General features: G+C 40.9%; 1 protein-coding gene across 15 annotated transcripts in view; it reads left to right on the forward strand.

The window, feature by feature from the left end:
* Nucleotides 1-18,555, forward strand: part of GPAM (glycerol-3-phosphate acyltransferase, mitochondrial) — a 59,602-nt gene extending 41,047 nt beyond the window's left edge. For 9 of the 15 annotated variants that reach the window (XM_008539585.2, XM_070632433.1, XM_070632446.1 and 6 more), the window contains 13 exons: nucleotides 370-469; nucleotides 791-1,003; nucleotides 2,736-2,849; nucleotides 4,262-4,347; nucleotides 5,052-5,167; nucleotides 7,104-7,174; nucleotides 7,961-8,225; nucleotides 8,810-8,952; nucleotides 10,395-10,472; nucleotides 11,083-11,223; nucleotides 12,587-12,776; nucleotides 14,033-14,091; nucleotides 14,764-18,555. In XM_008539585.2, the coding sequence (XP_008537807.1) occupies nucleotides 370-469; nucleotides 791-1,003; nucleotides 2,736-2,849; nucleotides 4,262-4,347; nucleotides 5,052-5,167; nucleotides 7,104-7,174; nucleotides 7,961-8,225; nucleotides 8,810-8,952; nucleotides 10,395-10,472; nucleotides 11,083-11,223; nucleotides 12,587-12,776; nucleotides 14,033-14,091; nucleotides 14,764-14,880 (1,693 nt within the window). In that variant the 3' untranslated portion in view covers nucleotides 14,881-18,555. The remainder of the gene's footprint in view (nucleotides 1-369; nucleotides 470-790; nucleotides 1,004-2,735; nucleotides 2,850-4,261; nucleotides 4,348-5,051; nucleotides 5,168-7,103; nucleotides 7,175-7,960; nucleotides 8,226-8,809; nucleotides 8,953-10,394; nucleotides 10,473-11,082; nucleotides 11,224-12,586; nucleotides 12,777-14,032; nucleotides 14,092-14,763) is intronic. The other 6 variants (XM_070632459.1, XM_070632434.1, XM_070632471.1 and 3 more) reach the window with 1 other exon arrangement.
* Nucleotides 18,556-18,801: the final 246 nt, after the last annotated feature.

The raw sequence follows: 18,801 nt of genomic DNA on the forward strand, positions 1-18,801 counted from the left end.
CAGATTTTGGGATGTCTAATGGTCAGTGTCTTGAGACTCTGGACAGGGTTTTAAAACTTAGCAGTATTTCATAATCCTCTTACCATCTATATCTTCGCCTTTGTGGGGTAATATACCTACTTCTTTTGGGTTGGAACAGATGTAATAGAGCTTTAGCATGCGAAGTGATATTCTAAAGGGTGATGAATAATGTAAATGATTGAAACGTCAATAAAGTGGAAAATAGAAGGATGTCCATATTTTCACTGTCAGCAGCTCGAACAACTTGTGACTTATATCCATATGGCAAATGTTTTGAAGTAACTTGGAATTTGAGTATTTGTTTTACATTTTTCTTTGTAAATAATTAATGCATTCTTGAATTTATAGTACTTTAATCCATAAGCTTGGGGGCTTTTTCATACGACGGAGGCTAGATGAAACACCAGATGGACGGAAAGATACTCTCTATAGAGCTTTGCTCCATGGGGTACGTCTGATCTCTAACTATCCCTAAAGCTGTTATGGTAGTTATCACAGTAGAAGGAAAAAGAGACTTGATAGAGATTTTATAAAAAACTGTTGTCTGAGTAATTATTTGAGTGATTATTGCTTGGGTATGGGTTTGATGATGAGCTTTTGTTATCGTTAAAATATAGTATTGGAGGAGCTGTCTTACTATTATTTGTGTGAGTAAAATATTTTGTCAGTAGTGAAGTTATAGGGTTTTTTTTTTAAGACTTGACTTTGCTAAGCTTATTCTAAGTTGAGTAGTCTTGAATTCGTGTTTTTCTTTCTCCTTATATCCCAGCATATAGTTGAACTACTTCGACAGCAGCAGTTCTTGGAGATTTTTCTGGAAGGCACACGCTCTAGGAGTGGAAAAACCTCCTGTGCTCGGGCAGGACTTTTGTCCGTTGTGGTAGATACTATGTCTACCAAAACCATCCCAGACATCTTGATAATACCTGTTGGAATCTCCTATGATCGTATTATTGAAGGTCACTACAATGGCGAACAGTTGGTAAGAGGACTGCCTGCCTAAAGGTCTGCTTTGCTTTCAAGTCTTTTGCTTTTAGACAATTGCTTTTAGAATTAATTTGGAATTTTTTTTGGTACTCTCTAGTTTTCAAGCATTGTAAAAACATGGTAGAGTGGGCGTGGCCAGTAGCTCTCATCTCCTATGTCAGCCTGATGGTAGTGCTAATGTGGTTCCTTCCTGCCCTGGGAGGAGGTGACGTGATGAGATTTATCAGTGCCCGCTTTGGTCATGGGACTTGGAAATGGAAGAATGCTTGGTATTGAGTTGCCGTCTCGACCATGGGGGTTACATGTGGTTTGTTCTCCCCAGAGCTTACTGTTTATGTGCAGATTTTAAGCTAAGGCTGAAGAATTGGTGGAATCCTGTTGACAAAACAATTATAAATTAATTTGAGGAGTGGCAATAATTTTTTTAGTAAACTTTTTATTGAAGTAAGTATAATAGTTACAGAAGAATGCACAAATCGTAAACGTGTGGCTTGAATTATCATAAAGTGAACACATCCCTGCAGCCAGCATCCAGATCAAGGAACAATGTTATCAGGACCCTAGAAACTCCCTTTGTGCCCCTCTCTTACTGTCCCCTCAAGGGAACCACTTATCTTGACTTCTTGTAGGATAGATTAGTTTTGCCTGTTTTTGAACTCAGTGTAAATGGAATGACATAGTGTGTAGTCTTTTTACATCTGGTTTCCTTTGCTCAAGCAGGTGTTTGGGAGATTCATCTGTTGTTTCCTATAGTTAGAGTTTGTTCATTCTCATAGCTGCGTAGTATTCCAATGTATGAATATACCACAATCCATCCATTCTGTTGAAAAACAGTTTTGTTTCTAGCTTTTGACTATGGCCATTCTTGTGCACTTCTCTTGATGACCATATGTATGCATTTTGTCCTTGGGTATGTACCTAGGCGTGGAATTGTTGGTTATAAAGTATCCATGTGTTCAGCGTTAGTAGATACTGCCAAACAGTTTTCCAAAATGCTTTTACCAACTTAGTATTCCTACCAACATTGTGAGAGTTCCAGAGGAAGTTAGTTTGGTTCTTACTCAGTGTGGAAGTCTTGGGCAAGGTATGTGTTTCAAGCTTACTGCCCAAAACATGTCAGAAGTCAAGGACACTTGCTAATTGGAGGCTTTAAAAATTGTGATGGACCTGGATTATTACTCGTGTCTCTCTTATGAGACTCCTCCTTGTGTTGTATGTGTCTGTCCTGAATGTCGACTCCACTCACCCTCACTGTGTCTCATGAGGTCACATGTGAGTCCTGTGTGTGATATATGGCCATCCTTGTGCACATTAAGTATTCAGTAAATGCTTACTAAAGTAATCGTCAGCTTAAAGACTGCTGTGGGGCTGGATTTGTCATTCAGTTGTCTAACCTTAGGTATTTGGACGCTGGAGACCATCAGACCTCAGATATTTTTATCTGAGGACCACAGAACAGTTTTTCAGGCTGTTGTGTCATTTTTATCCTTCATGAGTTTTTAGTTGTATTTTTGTGAGTGATATAAACAGAGCATCAAATGAATTAGTGTTAAATGTTTTGTTTTTTGTTGACCAAATTGTCTCTCCCAATGACATGATTACTTAGTGTCTTTAAATGCTAACCGTTTCTGACAACTCTCAGTCAATGAATACTTATTTTCCTTATTCATTCATTGATGTGTTAGCTTTATTTCTTACCATGTGATTATTTCAAAATTGGAATTTAGGGAAAACCTAAGAAGAATGAGAGCCTTTGGAGCGTAGCTAGAGGCGTTATCAGAATGTTACGAAAAAACTATGGATGTGTCAGAGTGGATTTTGCACAGCCGTTTTCCTTAAAGGTGAGTGTCCGTTGGGATGAGGCTGTGTTAAAGCACTGGTGTAGCTCAGTGTCAGAAGATTCGGGCTCCAGGACTGCCTCCATCGCCTCTTCTCCATGTGACTAGGGCCTCAGGCTCTTCTCTTGTAAAGTGAAGACTATGTCAAGAATGGCATTTCCTAAATTTTTCCACCAAGGCATGCCTGTTGACAAAGGACAGTAAATGTCTGTCTTTCGGAGATACCGGCTTCATCATTTATTGCTATTGTTTTTACTTCATGAAAATTTTGCATGTTACTTTATGGTATATACTGATATTTTATATTATGTTTTGAAATTGCCTTTAGGGGAAATTTTTCAAGACACGACCCCTAAAAGCTGGGTAAAATTGACAGTCCAGGATGATGCTCCGTCCTACTAAGTGGAATCTAGTACCCACATATGCCAAAGGATAGTGGCATCATCCAGGAGAATCCTGGGACTGGTGGGTCCCCGAGGTCTTGGCAGTTTTAAATTCCTAAGATTCTCAGATTGGAAAAGGAGAAAGAGTAGATGTGTAAGGGAGTCGGGACTCCGAGGATAAGGAGCAGAGGTCCTGCTTCTCTTTCTGTCTTGCTTCTTGGTTTTACTTTAAGAGTCTGACTGCCATGCTAATGTTTTCTGGCCTTAAATCCTTTCTGCTTTTGGGGACCTCATTTCTTACCACTTTTTTTTGAGGAAGATTAGCCCTGAGCTAACATCTGCTGCCAATCCTCCTCTTTTTGCTGAGGAAGACTGGCCCTGAGCTCACATCCGTGCCCATCTTCCTCTATATGTGGGATGCCTGCCACAGCATGGCTTGCCAAGCAGTGCCATGTCTGCACCCAGGATCTGAACCGGTGAACCCCGGGCCACCGAAGTGGAACATGCAAACTTAACTGCTGCGCCACTGGGCTGGCCCCAACCACTTTTTTTTTTTTTTTTTTTTAACTATATTGCATTTCTCTATCTTGTTATGACTTGCTTTTGGATTGAGGTTCTTTTGAATATCATGTGACCCTCAGATTGTCGCATTTCCTTTAAAAAATGTGGTTGTGTCAATTATCACTATTAATAATGTTGGGAATGTCAAATAATTTCATGAAGATGTCAAATAATTTCATGAAGATGTGAGAAAAGTTAAATTTTCTCCGTTAATTTTTAAATGATTTTGCTTAAGCATCATCCTGTTCTTTGTATCTTCAGTTCTTAGATTTCATGTTTAATAGTATTCTATGAGTCGTTCTGGACTTCTGAAGATAGTTTAGGATGTGGAAAGGACTTCTCATGCTCTGTAGCATGGCTCATTTTATAAACAACTCCCTTTTTACTTTTCAAAGGTCAAATTATATTTTATATGTGTTTGTGAAAGTGAGACAATGACAGTCAGTGATTGTATTGTATTTTTTTTTCCAGGAATATTTAGAAAGCCAAAGTCAGAAACCTGTGTCTGCTCCACTTTCGCTGGAGCAAGCATTGTTACCAGCTATGCTTCCTTCAAGGCAAGATTTAAGGAGATTGTTTATACTAACTACACTCTCAAATATCTATTATTTCTCATATTGCATAGAAAATAGGTTAACTTCATTAAGAACATGCATGTTCTTGTTTTTACTTCCTCACTTGAGTAACTTTTCCATTGGTTTGATAAAGGATCTTGAAATGATGTGTTTTCATATTAGTTTGCAGGTTTTTGATTATTTGCATTATAAAATCTTTTTGATTTTGTGAATCATGTAGGAGTTCTTATTTACGCTTTGAATGTTTGAAATGAATTATTTTTGATAGAAGCTTAGGTTATGCATCTTGTACCTAAGTGCAACGTATAAAAGAGGTTTCCTATGTGAATTTTCCAGAATTCAAATTGAATTGTAACTTAGAGAAACTGAACGTTAAGCTTTTCCTTCAGTATGTTCAAGGGTCAACTTTTCAAAATTGTTTTTGGGTTCTTTCTGCCAGTGAATTTTAGAAGTGATGTACCAACAGACTATTTAGTCATAACTAAGTCACGTGTTTTGGTCAGGAGAGTGTAACGTAATAAAGGATATTGTGGAGGAAAACAGCCCAGAGAAATAATCTGTTTGTGGTTTAAATTTAGAATATGTAGTAATTTAAAGTATCTAATACATTTGTATCTTAGGCTCATATAGTTTGCTTTGTGAAAGCGTGGGGTTGTAGGAGTCTAATTTGTAAAAATACTTTTCAGACCCAGTGATGCTGCTGATGAAGGTACAGACATGTCCATTAATGAGTCCAGAAATGCAACAGATGAACCCTTCCGAAGAAGATTGATTGCAAATCTGGCTGAGCACATTCTCTTCAGTAAGTAGAATACCAAACTCTTTATTTCTGCAATTCAGATTCAGCACGGTGCAGTGCAAACCATGTAGGTTCTGGAATCTGCTGAAGGGAGGTTCCGCTTGTGGTTCTATTACCTGATGAACAGGTGGTGATAGGTAAGTTGTGAGAAAGAAACTGACGCTGTGGGGATTTGCGGGAACTGAGTAAACCTCTCACATAGCGCCTGAGGTAGCTGCTCATGTGGTAGTTCTTACGCTTTTTAAAAATAGCATTGCCAAATGGTTTGTCGCCTATTTTGCTCATGAATTTGTTTCTTTGAACTAACTTGTGGTACAGCAGCATCTAGGTTTATGCATGTCCCTTCCCACTCTCACCCCATGATCAATTTTATTCAGCAAATATTGAGCATCTGTTAAGGTAGAGCTTTGTTTTAGCCGTGGGGACCACAACTTGAATAATTCACGGTTCTACTCTTAAAAAGCTCATGCTCTTCTCAGAGAGAGTACAAATAATTCAAGTGGGAGTGACCCAGAGCCGAGTGAGTGGAGTGCAGGAGTAGCCTTCCGTAAGTTCCAGGTTGTGGTGGTGTGTCACGTCCAAGAGCCTACTTTAGAGTCCCTATGGCAGTGGCAGCGACGTAGTCCCTTAGTGAGCCCCGTGGGGTGGAATCACCTCGCCATTCCCTGTGCCTCATCCCCATCAGGTCAGACACTCGGCTCTTCCTGCTGACGTTCTTGTGGAGGATTCCTCACCTCGTCTTGCTCCTTCTGCTCTGGCTGCTCCTGCCCCTGCTTTGTGCTGGGCCAGAGTCTTCTTTCTTAAGTGCATCTGATTATGTCTCTTCCTTGCTTAAATTCTGGATGCTGAAAATAGTACAGCCTTAATGTTGAAAACTTGGAAAATAAAGATAAAACCTACACCCAAATAACCAAGAGTGTTGCTGTCTAGTCTTTAAAATATTTTTTACAGTTTGGTACTGTGCTTTTTTCAATTTATAACACAAATATTTATTCATGTTTTAAAAAAACTCTTTATTCTTTTTCATGGCTTTAAATATGGTACTGGGTACTTTTTTGTTTTTTAAACACTGGAGACAACAATTGTGAGTAAAGTATTCATGAATTCATTATCATCTCAGAAAACTCACAAATGATGTCTTTGCTTCAGATTATTTCATAGATGTTCTCATATTTGATTTATATCAATTTTCTACAAATTCAGAGTATTGGGTTGTGAACTATAATCATTCTCAAATGTATTTCTGTCACCTTTCTCCCTACTTCTGAGCTACCTTTGGGTAAAAAAAAAAAGGAAATTAAAATATATCGAACAAGCATTTCAATGGCTTCTGTGCCAGGCCAGTCATTTCATTCTTACCTTGCCCAGTGAATAAGGTAGTATTCTCATTTTACCAATGAGGAAGCTGAAGCTTGGGAATTGAAGTAATTTCCCCCAAGTTATGAAATTGGTCAGTGTAAAAGTCAGGATTTAAGCCCAAATTTTCTGACTTAAAGTCCACATCTCCCTCCCACTACACCTTTGTTTTAATGTGGAGTGAAGTAGAGAGGGAGTTATGGCAGATTGCCCCCAGGAACAAGTCAGGAAATACAAAAATGGGGTATGCTGTGGAGCTCCTAGAACAGGCTCATACCTTGGGTCTTGGTATTTCTGTAAAGGTGCCTCTTGGTCATCCAGTAACTAACTTCCATTGGCCTGGTTTGAAGGTGGACCTATCTTAGACTGAATTCTGTTACAGGATGAGTAGTGACCTCTAATGAGGTTCCATGGGCCTAGAACACGGTATAATGTTGTAACTGCCCTTTGGTAAATCATAGTTATGGGAAATATGGTAGAGGACTTTTATTGTCTTAAATAGATTAAGATTTAGGTACTTTTTAAAAGTTTCAGCTATATTAAAAAAAAAAAATGCAACTAAAGCTTTGTGTTTGTCTTCCAGCTGCTAGCAAATCCTGTGCTATTATGTCCACGCACATCGTGGCCTGCCTGCTCCTCTACAGACACAGGCAGGTATGTCTGCAGGGCCACCTGGAGTTTTGTAGGAAGCATGAGAATGCTTCGTTAGCTGTTCACCTACTTATTCACTGACGGATTGGCCCGCTCCTGGCCAGTGCCATGAGATAAACAGTAAAATAAGCTAAGGACCCTGCCCACAGGAACTTACAAACCTGATGGGGGAAGAAATCTACTTGAAAAAAACTCAGAGACTGCTTAATGTAAAAATAGTAAGACATTCTTTGAGTAATATAGTTAACGTAAATAAGGCCTATTTCATTGACATGCAGTAAGTATTCTGATCACTAACAGTTAAGCTGTTTGGTTTGTGTTTAGGACCACACTCCACCTTCCCACAATGCAGTTGTCTAAGCGCTATGATGGGAGAGACTGTCTGTCTCTCTTAGAGTCATGTTCTCAACACCAAACATAGTGCCAATATGTATAGTCACCTAATAAATATTTGCCACATAAATAGTTAAAATGAGGGAAATTCTTACTAAAAAATGAGCACTTCTTACACTCAGCAGCTTCCTCCCTTTGTGATCTTTTGTGCTCATAACATGTGCTGTGGCTAGAGTGTTCCCTGCATGTGGAATATCTGGACATTCCTGGAGGATGAGCTTTTTAACCAGTTTTCTGACTTTCTCTGCATTGGTGTTCTGTGCCTTTTTCTGTATATGCCAACAGCCTGCTGCAGGAAAACCAAGTCAAAAAAAAAAAAAACTCTTGGAACAGCCTCTTGGCCTCTTGGCAAGTAGCTTTTCCACTGTCATGCTACATTTCTGTCTGTTTCTCTAGGGAATCGATCTCTCCACATTGGTGGAGGACTTCTTTGTGATGAAGGAGGAAGTCCTGGCTCGTGATTTTGACCTGGGGTTCTCGGGAAATTCAGAAGATGTAGTCATGCATGCCATACAGCTGCTGGGAAATTGCGTCACAATCACCCACACCAGCAGGAATGATGAGTTTTTTATTACTCCCAGCACAACTGTCCCCTCAGTCTTTGAACTCAACTTCTACAGCAATGGGGTACTCCATGTCTTTATCATGGAGTCCATTATAGGTATGTCAAGCCCTGAAATATTTTCATGGAAAAGAGAGGGCCCTGAAACACATAGTGGTGTTTACTTCAGTTTGGAGGATAGCCCCTTACTTGAGAGAGTGTGTTGCTATATTTTTAGTTTTCAAATACAAATGTAATCTACATTACTATTTATAGCTTATTTTTACATTTATTCTTCAATAAGTAGTTACTGAATTACTGTAGCGTATGCACAGTATTCCACTTATTACTGAGGAGCAGAGGTAAGGGGTCTGGCTATCCAGGAGCTGAAAAGCTAGGTGAGAGGAGACACATGCATGGCAGTGAAGTGAGTGGAGGGGGCTCATTTGTGATTAAGAGGGAGCAGAGAAGGAGGAGAGCAGAGGGGACTGAAGCCCCTGAGGAAGGTGTTTGATGGGTTTGGGATCATGTGTAATCATGAGAAGTGAATCCTAAGGGGATTTACTGAAATTTTTCCAGTGAATGCAGGTAATTATTTTGATATATTAACAATCTGTTGAGGGTAATCAAAGTTGTCTGAGCCAGTTGAAGTTTTTCTTGCAGATGTAAGGCTGCTGGCTTCACTGATGCTTTCCTTTCCTCAGCCTGCAGCCTTTACGCAGTTCTGAACAAGAGAGGCTGTGGAGGGTCTGCCAGCGCATCCCCCAGCTTGATCAGCCAGGAGCAGCTGGTGCGGAAGGCCGCCAGTCTGTGCTACCTGCTCTCTAACGAAGGCACCATCTCTCTCGTAAGTGAAGACTCTTTAGTGTTGCCTGTTCTCTTTTTCTTGAGCATTTTTATGAAAACAGCAACCACCTTTGTTTTTCTCTTAGAGAATTTTTGATCCATTTTTTAAGCTTTAAATTCTACTCCTGGGTCTCAATGACTGCCAAACCAATATGTCGTTTACTATCTCAGTTTGCTGTGGGGTCACTGCTCCAGTGAGTCCTTCATGCAGCTCTGAGGCAGGATAGGACAGATTGCTTGACGTCCTGCATCAGTCGGATCAAAGTTACTGAGCTCTGATTGTGCCAAAGGCACTGGGTCAGAGGTTTGTAAATAATTAACGCACCCACTTGTGGATGATAGAACCACAGAAGGTAAGAGCCGTAAACAGTCTAAAAATCATCTACTCGGGGCCAGCCCCATGGCCAAGTGGTTAAGTTGGCGCATTCTGCTTTGGTGGCTTGGGGTTCGCCGGTTCGAATCCTGGGCGTGGACCTACACACTGCTCATCAGGCTGTGCTGTGGCAGCAACTCACACAGAAGAACTAGAATGTCCTACAACTAGGATTTACAACTATGTACTGGGGCTTTGGGGAGAAAAAGAAAAAAACATTGGCAACAGATGTCAGCTCAGGGCCAATCATCCTCACCAAAAAAATGCATACTTTAAAATTGTTTAAAAAAAAAATCATCTGCTCAACCCTTTCTCACTTTACAAATGGGGAAACTAAGGCGCAGTAGCACTAATGAGCAGTTATGTTATATCCAAGCCCTTTTAGACATTTATAATGAAGCACGTGTGAAGTAGTAGAGAGATTTTTTTCCTCAGAATCATCAACAAATAGAATTCCTATTATTTAAAGTCTAATCTCCCCTTCTACCTATTTGGACGTGTCCTGGGACATTTTTGAGTACACGTGTTAGGACTGCAACCTTCCTCCCCAGCATTCTTTGTATGTTGGTGGCCCTCTTGGGGAATCTGTTTTACGTGAACCTTGGGGAGACAGGATGGGAGGGGATAGAGTAGATAAGATCCCCAAGATTGACCTTGTCCTTTTCCTGGGTCTTTTGTGAGTTATTTGAATATTGTGTTTCCTCGTCCACCACTGTTGTGTACAATATTTACTGTCAGATAGCTTCTCAGAGAAATTGTCTGGTAAAGAGAAAGAAACAGGTGTTAGAGGCCTGACAGGCAGCTCCCCTGGGGGTGAGACTGAGCCCAGCAACCCTCCGCAGGTGGTCCGCACTGGGGCCTCTGCCAGTCAGGCCACACGTCTCTTCTCAGGCTTTGCTCGGGACCATGGCATTCATCAAGAGGGTGGGCATCGCAAGTCTTAGGACGTGCCTGGTGGAGTGAGGGAGGTGATGTCATGGGAGTATTTGGCAGCTACTTTGTACAGTGCCATCTGTCTTTAAAAAAAGAAGTATAGGACAGTGACGTTTACATTAAATTCTTCTTGTCAGCCCTGCCAGACATTTTACCAAGTTTGCCATGAAACAGTAGGAAAGCTCATCCAGTATGGCATTCTTATTGTGGCTGAGGTAAGAAAAGTAGCTTTCCTTTATTTAGTTTGTTCTTTGTTTCCTTATCTTTTCTACCAATTATTTTAACTGATAAATACATTCAATATATAGTCAAGTACGGATGAAAAGAAAAAAATAAGAATGAGGAGAATAAATGTCTTTTGGGATTGTTTAATATTTTGGTTCCTTTTGTGTAACTGGTATTGTCTAAAATGTGTCTTGACTTGATTCTGTGACATTCAGAAGTTTGCAGTCCAAGATGAGATGTTTATGTGTCACTGTGCTTGTAGCTCACACACATGCATTTTTCTCTGTTGAGGTTTTGTTTTAATTTTGGTAGATTTAGTATAGAGACTATGGCCTGGGAAAGCAGATGTCAATTTAGAAGAGGTGAGGTTATCTTTATTTGATCTGTCTGATAGCTTCCCCGCCCCCAACTCTTTTTTTCATTCCCTGCTGTCTCCCAAATGATTTTGAGTTTGGAAAGGGAAGTGGGTTGACTCTGAATGGCTAAACAGTGAAGAGTAGGGAAGCGAGAGAGAGAAGACTGCTCTTTCCGGGGTCCAGCTGGGCAGGTGTTTATGTGGCCATGCATATTTATTTACTGTTGGTCATCTCCTTGGCATAGCAAGATGATCAGGAAGATGTTAGTCCTGGACTTACTGAGCAGCAGTGGGACAAGAAGCTCCCAGAAGCTTTGTCTTGGAGAAGCGATGAAGAAGATGAAGACAGTGATTTTGGTGAGGAGCAGCGAGATTGCTACCTGAAGGTACTTTGGTGAAGAATTCGAGTGGACATTACAGTGATGAGTTGAGGTCGATGTTGCCACTGGTTAATGAGGTTCTTATAAACTGGGCCTCTGGTGTTGTATTCATATCTCATGCACCCACAAACCAGCTATGGTACTTTCTACCTAGTAAAGACACTCAAACTGTTTGAGTTGAATTAACACCTGGAATTGTTCAGTTTGGGGATAGGTAAATGGAAAAGGAAAGAGGAGTCTGAAAATTCAGGAAGGTGAACGCCATAGATGATACCTTTCATGAGCCTCTCATGAGCGTGCACAGGTGCAGAGCTGGTTACCCACAGCTGCACTCACTCCTAAAGAGGCAGTATTTTCGTTCAGACGTCACCAAAGCAAGGAAATACCACACCAGGTGTGGGCGAGAAATCAATATTTAGCTGTCCTTGGCCTCATTGCCCTTTTTGAGTCATTCTCAGTCTTGCCATCCCTCCCCAAATTTCATATGTTGAGCTATTTGCTTTCAATTAAAGTAAATGCTATCACAGGAGAAAATTTGGATTTTTAACAGATTATCTCTGATCTACAAAAGTCAGTGTTGTCTAATTTGCAATTTTAGAAACTAGTAATAATGACCCATCTTTTCTGAATACCCTAAGTGGATTGCTCCATCTCCAGTGGGATAACACCCCTAGTTTGCATGCACACGCACATGCACACAGTTAGAAGGTATAGCTTCTGGAGATTCCAAAAGACATTTGGAAGTTTTTCCATTTTGGGTATTATTAGTTTCAGGAAGGGGCAATGATCTTGCTTCCACACTCTGGAGGGGCTCATCTGAACGTGCGTGTTTTGGGTGGGTACAGGGAGAGCCCCCCCTCCCCCCCACAAAGCACCTTCTCACCACCACGGTCACTCCCCACTGTGCTGGACTGTGGACCTAAGGCTGTGTGGGGGTGGCAGGAAGTGAGGGCTTGGAAAGACTGAGATGACCTGGGTGGACTTGCCAGGTGGCCTTTTTGCACACTTGAGTGACTGCCGAGCCAGGCTTCAAACCCTGGAGGGTCCAGCCTTTGAATCAGCTATTTTCAGTGATGACAACATGTCATAATTATGTCATTCAAGTATGGCAGTTTCCTCTAGGCAGCTGTTCAGTGAATGCAAACCTCAAATACTGTAAAAGTCAATGATTATAATAAAGAATGCATTTCAAAACCAGCCATTGTTTCCAACTGAGATTCTGTGCACGTGGAGCAATAGGCCGCTTCTGTGTAGTGACAGTGAGAAGTTGTCTTCTCAAGTTACTTTTTCTCCAAGGATGTTTGTCTGTGAGTGGCCTTGTTTCTTCTGTCCCTTCTCCATGACTTCGTCTCCCATCTTGCACTCCTAGGTGAGCCAGTCCAAGGAGCACCAGCAGTTCCTCAGCTTCCTGCAGAGGCTCCTTGGACCTTTGCTGGAGGCCTATAGCTCCGCTGCCATCTTCATTCACAACTTCAGTGGTCCTGTTCCAGAGCCTGAATATCTGCAGAAGCTGCACAAGTACCTAATCACCAGAACGGAAAGAAATGTTGCAGTATATGGTATGTGTGTCACAGTTTTGGCTTCTTTTAAAAGCTATGCCTTTTTTGATTACAGAGATCTGCTAATTATAGACACTTGGGGACAAAAAAATGCAAAATTATCCTGACCTGGAATGCATAGATTTCTACTGTAATCTGTCTTGATATGTTATATAAATTACATGACACAGTTATATAACCTCATGTCTGACTTTTTTCACTTAACATTATAAGTGAAATTTGCACATGTTGTTACATGTAGTTATTTTTGCTGCTTTGTAGGATTTCACGGTGTAAATAATTATCACGTTTTGTTTATTCATATCTATCATTGGTGGATATTTGGGTTTGAAGTTCAGAGCTACTATGAATAGTACTGCTCTGAAGGTGTTTGAATATGTCTTCGAGTGAACATTTGTACGCGCTTATCTTGGGATGGATCTAGGAGGAGAGTTCCCTCGTCACAGGGGTGAGGCGTGTGCAGCTTTAGTGGGTGCTGCCCAGCGCCTCCTAAGGGGTGCACCAGTCTGCATCCCCAGCTGCAGTGTGCGTTTCAGTGCTCCCCATCCTGGCCAGCACTTGGTGTATTGTCTCTTATGTGAGACATGTGACTCGGGTGGGAGGAGCATTTTATACAGTTATGGTTTAGGACTGAAACTACTTTGAATCACTAATTTTTAGAAGCAAAGTGTTCTAAAGATAGTCCATCTCTAGGTATATATGTGGCGATCTCTTTCTCTCTGTAGAGATAGATATTTCATCATCACCTCACTTAGAGTTGAGGAAACTCTCCCAGATCACAGAGTAGCGAGGGGCAAGCCTGGGTTTAGAGCTGTTGTTTTCCCACCTCTAGATTTGTGCTCGGCCTGCTTCCACGGATGCAGGAATCGTCTGTACATCACTGTGCAGTTTAAAGAAATTCTACTCTGTCTTGTTTCATTCTCACAAAAAGCCTTCAGGATGGATGTTTTAGGTATTTCTCCTTGCCTTCTTTCCTCTCTCTCTTTCCTTCCTTCCTTCTCTTCAGGTTTTTCTTTCTCTCTCTCTCTCTCAACTTCTCTCTCTTTTTTCCTTAAAAGATGACAAAGTAGGATTAAAGAAATGGCAAATCATTTGGGACCTCACAGGTCACCAGTTGCAGAAATGGATCTTGACCCCAGTCCACTGACTTGCTCTACTCCTCTTCAGAGCCTCCCACACTTCCTTACTGTGGAAATGGGGGTTTTCGTGTTTTGCTGACCCTAAACATTTGACAGGGTCTTATTCTTTCTCTACAGCTGAGAGTGCCACATATTGTCTTGTGAAGAATGCTGTGAAAATGTTTAAGGATGTTGGGGTAAGTGTCCACTGCTGGTGGTATAAGAGCGTGTGTTACCTTCTGTTCTCTTTCCATTAGATCTGGTCTATTTGAGCCCCCTTTGTGTGGGGGTGGACCCCGAGAGTTCCTGCTGGGTTTATCATGAAGGCATTTCTGGGCATTATGGGGGAAGGGGCATGCTGAAGGTGAGGCGCATCAGCACAGATTTATTTGAATGTTCCAGAATTTTCCTGGTTTTCATTTTCATTCCAGAACTGTTTATATATAATAAGGTTCAATGAGTTTCAAGATGGCAGTACACTTTGGCAGGGATATTAATTATACCATATGATTTTCAGTTATTTTCTTGTGTTTTTACCCGTATTTCTAGAAGTATCCTCAGGTCACCTGCACATATCATGTGAGACATGAGTTTCGTGGAGGTGCTAGTGGCCTTTGTAAGGGACTCTTTGTGACTTTATTCTAACATAGTACGCTGGTTGAACTCTACTCGCAGAAACACCATACCTGCACCCCTAGCCCCCCCCCCCACCCCATACTTGCATGCACCCACACGTACATCTACTTAAAGCCAGGCTATGGGTTTATGTGTCTTACTGCCTTTTGGGGTCTAGGACACAAGTCAGTGTTGGTGACAGAAACGTCTCTTTTTTGTTGTTGTCTTTAATTTAATCTAAACTTTCTCTCTAGGTTTTCAAAGAGACCAAACAAAAGAGAGTGTCTGTGTTAGAACTCAGCAGCACTTTTCTACCTCACTGTAACCGGCAAAAACTCCTAGAATACATCCTGAGTTTTGTGGTGCTGTAGGTAACTCCTGCACCGCCGGCAGGTGAAGGGCGTGGGATGAGTCCCTTGTGGGCTCCAGCCTCGGGCTCAAGAGTGGAAGGTGCCGTCATGTGGTCAGGCCTGACCTGTCCTGATGTGACCTCCTGGAAGACAAGTGCCTTCTCCCCTCTGTGGATCTGTGATCATCCCAACCCTGCGATGACACAGCAGCCTACAGCTGACACTTTGGGGGGCCCTCAGCCTCCATTTGCAATTCATAATCAGTAGATTACAAAATGAATCTCAAAAAATTATTTTGGAGTTTATTAAAGATTTACATTTTAAGTACAACTGTTAAGGACTAATTACTGTGATGGACACAAAAACGTAGTTGTATTTTAGAACTGAATCTTGTGTAGTATACTTAATGCTGTCGGGTAGTTTGTTGGTATATTTTCTGATTTTCCTTTAAAAATAGTTGTTATCCAGTGACTGTTTTTTTCAGTTTCATCTTTGTCAATAGTAGCTAAATTTTAAATGGGAACACGTTTCATTCCAAAGTGCTTTACGAATGGCTGGGCTGATGTACATCGCACCCAGAGGTCACTGTGCTGCTCTTTGCAGTCAGATTTAGAAAGCATTTTAAGGGCTACATGAAAACGCAAGTAGTTTAGGTCAGGAAGAGAGATCATGTGATGAAATAGCTAACATCAGGAAGAAAATTTGGCTGGCAAATTCAGGGTAAATTTGGCCAGAAAACTGACTTTGAAAACTTTTGCTCGTATAAAAAAGTGCCGTTGAGTTTTAAATGACCAGTAAGTATTTAGGAACAGCTCCTGTTCTATGTCTGTACCCCTCCCACCCCTCAGGTGGTACCTGCCTCTCACAGGTACAGCTGTTTCTTGGAGATCCTCCAACCAAATAGCAACTGTCCCTACTTGATTAGCTTGACCTGATAGGCTGTGTCAACATAAAGTGCTGCGACTACAGGCTGCTGACCCAGGGCTCTCATGCACTGCATGCAGGTTGTGCACTGCACATAGTCTGGGTCACTGATAGCCACTTGAACTGTGCAGTGGACAACCCGTGCAATATGTGTGGGGGCCCTACTGACTGATAAATGGGCAGAGGCATTTATGGATTTTTAGCTTTGAGGAAAAATGATGGAAATTAAAAAATGTATATGTGTTATATGCTTAGACTCTGATGCCACATAGTGGTAACTAATTATGAAAAATTGTTTATAATGGGTAGGTGCCTTTTTGTGAGCAGGGAGTGTAGTTGTTAGTTAATTGTGGTAATAATGGTGATTTCTTAAAGATCATGTGATATTAAAATGTTTTCTAATAGCTTATTCTTCCCGCTCTCCATGGTGTTATGGAATTAGGAGTTTTTCCTGATGAATATTGCATAGCGTCTTTGAATTTAAGATTTAAGTTTGCACTTTCATGAGCTTGGATCTAAACACTAACAGATCTCGAGTCGCCTGTGTGTCGGGAGAGGGAAGGATGCCGAGTCGGTATTGCACGTTGTGTGGAGTATTGCGTGTGACATTCATAGCAATAATGCTGTGCTGCTGTCATCTTCTTCCATTGTTCCCAAACTCAGCATTTAAGATGTGTTTTTTCTTTACGGGCACTCGTGTACCATTAAGCCCTTGTCAGTGTTGTGGCAGTTCGGCTGTGGAGGCCCTCGGCGTGCAACATTCCATTTTACCAGTGAGCAGAGAAGAACACTTCTTCTGTAGGCTGCAGGGAGGCTTACTTATCCCCTTGAGTGTTCCTTAACGGGGCAGATAAACACTTCACTTGTCCCATTTATTTGTCCCCTAGATTACACATCAAGGATTCCTCCAACTCTCTCTTAGCTGGAAAGTCATGGTTGGGACTGACTTCCTAGTGAATATTGCTGCCCTGCCTGTCCCTTGTGCTAAGAGCTGCTGCCGCACCAGCCCGAGCAGGACACAGTGGCTTCTCTGGCTTTATCTTCCCTTTCAGTTGGTTTGTGTTCTGGAAATCTAATCAGATGCTTTGGGGAATGCAATGTATATATGATTTGCTAGCTCGCTCGCCACTTAACTCACTGTGAGAATAAATATGCATGCTTTTTGTAATTAACTGGTGCTTTGAAAACCTTTTTTAAGGAAGAAAAATCTCAACCAAAGTTATGCTCATCCAGACAAGCTGACCCTTGAGTTTATTTTAGCACAACTCATCCTTCAGTGCCTCATTACTGAAAAAACATGCATCTTCACAATAAGGCTTCCAATAGCACTATCTCACTAAAAGATCATTCTCATTGTTTTCCAAAAGCGAATGGCTTCCATGTAAGATTAAACAAATTAGGTGCTTGTAAATAATTTATGACAGTTTACTCTATTGCATTTCTATAAAACTGAAATGCATGCTCTCCAGGGGAAGGCTGTGAGTTAAGTTAAAAAAACAAACAAAAACATCCAATAATAAGCAATATGAAACTGCACTCTCTCAAAATAAGAATGTCCTAAGTAATTCAGAAGAGGGGAAGGACTCTTTGCTCTCTTAAATTTTAAGAAAAAGGGCAAGAACTAGTGTGAAGTGCATAGAACTAGTAACAGAGAAAGTGCCCTGACTCTTCCTTCTCAGATCTCTTGAGTCTCCCGAAGTCCTGAGGGTGAGTGGAGAAAATATGTTGGGAATTGCAATGAGTGTAACTCAGATTGTGAGATTTCCAGTCACCTGAAGGGGAAAACATTCCCCGTAGAGCTCCATGTCATGTGAGTGTGCTGCGAGATGTTCACAGGTGTCTTGTAGCAAAAGCATTCCTGGTAAAATAAATTTGCACGCAGATCCTCTTTCCTAGAAACTCACAATGCACTTTAGGTCAGTGAGGGCTCAGGGTCCGGCAGAACCAAGCCTGTTTAACCTCACTTCTCCAAACTGTTGAAACCCCAGGTCCGTATTTCCCTATGGGACACCTGTGAACCTCTCGCTAGTACCCACGGAAAATATTTGGGGAAATACTATGTTAGGTAGTTGTTTAAGGGAGCAAAACAGTAACATGTGGCACTGAGGCAGAATTTGCATGCACTTGGTACAATCAAATGTCGCATTTAATAGATGTATATTTCCTCCCCTGGAGACAACAAGCACAGAAAACTGTAATATAAGTAGTTAGAGCAGAGCTCTTTCCTTTGATGGAAGTATCAGCCATCAATGATCCTGGGTTTGTCACCGAAAGTAGCAGAATTAACACAGGGACTCACTGGGGTAAATAAGATTTTAATTCAGATCTAGAAGAAATTATTGCACAACTGAATGCAGATTTTTATCCACAGATAGTCCTATTGTTTAGAAATGATAGGACCTATCATTGACGTTTATGAGACTTAATTTGGATGTGAATCTTTTTTAAAGCACTCTTTTTAGGAACTTAAGACTTGACATCTGGCATTTTAGTTTAATACAAGCTAATGATTGCATTTGAAAGAGACTTTTGACTTTATTTCTAAACATCTAAAGCTCTGAAATGCCTTGATGGAAGGTGTTAAACTATTTACCTGTTGTACAAAGAAACGTTAGATTGTTGTAAAGAGAATTACTATAAGGTACTGTAAAATAACACTGTGTGATTTTGTGGGCGACACTTATTTGGAAACATTGATTTTTATGCCTGTTTAATGTATTGTAAGAAACACAGAAATGTAGTTTTATTTTAATAAAGCAAAAAATGAATGTATTCCTGATGTCTTGTATTTGTAGTTAAAAGTTCCCTACGTCATTCATTATATAATTGTTGTGACATTTGACTTTACATAGAACTTTATTAAAATGCTTATAAGAAACAATTTTACATACATTTATGAACCTACAGTGCATGATTTTATTATTGACTCAGAGCTCTTTCAATTTGATCAAGCATTTGGAGATGTACATATCTACATCTTAGCTATTGTTCTCCTTAGTTAAATACATCACAGGTATT

The sequence above is a fragment of the Equus przewalskii genome, chromosome 1 (assembly GCF_037783145.1).
Source record: "Equus przewalskii isolate Varuska chromosome 1, EquPr2, whole genome shotgun sequence".
NCBI lineage: Eukaryota > Metazoa > Chordata > Mammalia > Perissodactyla > Equidae > Equus > Equus przewalskii.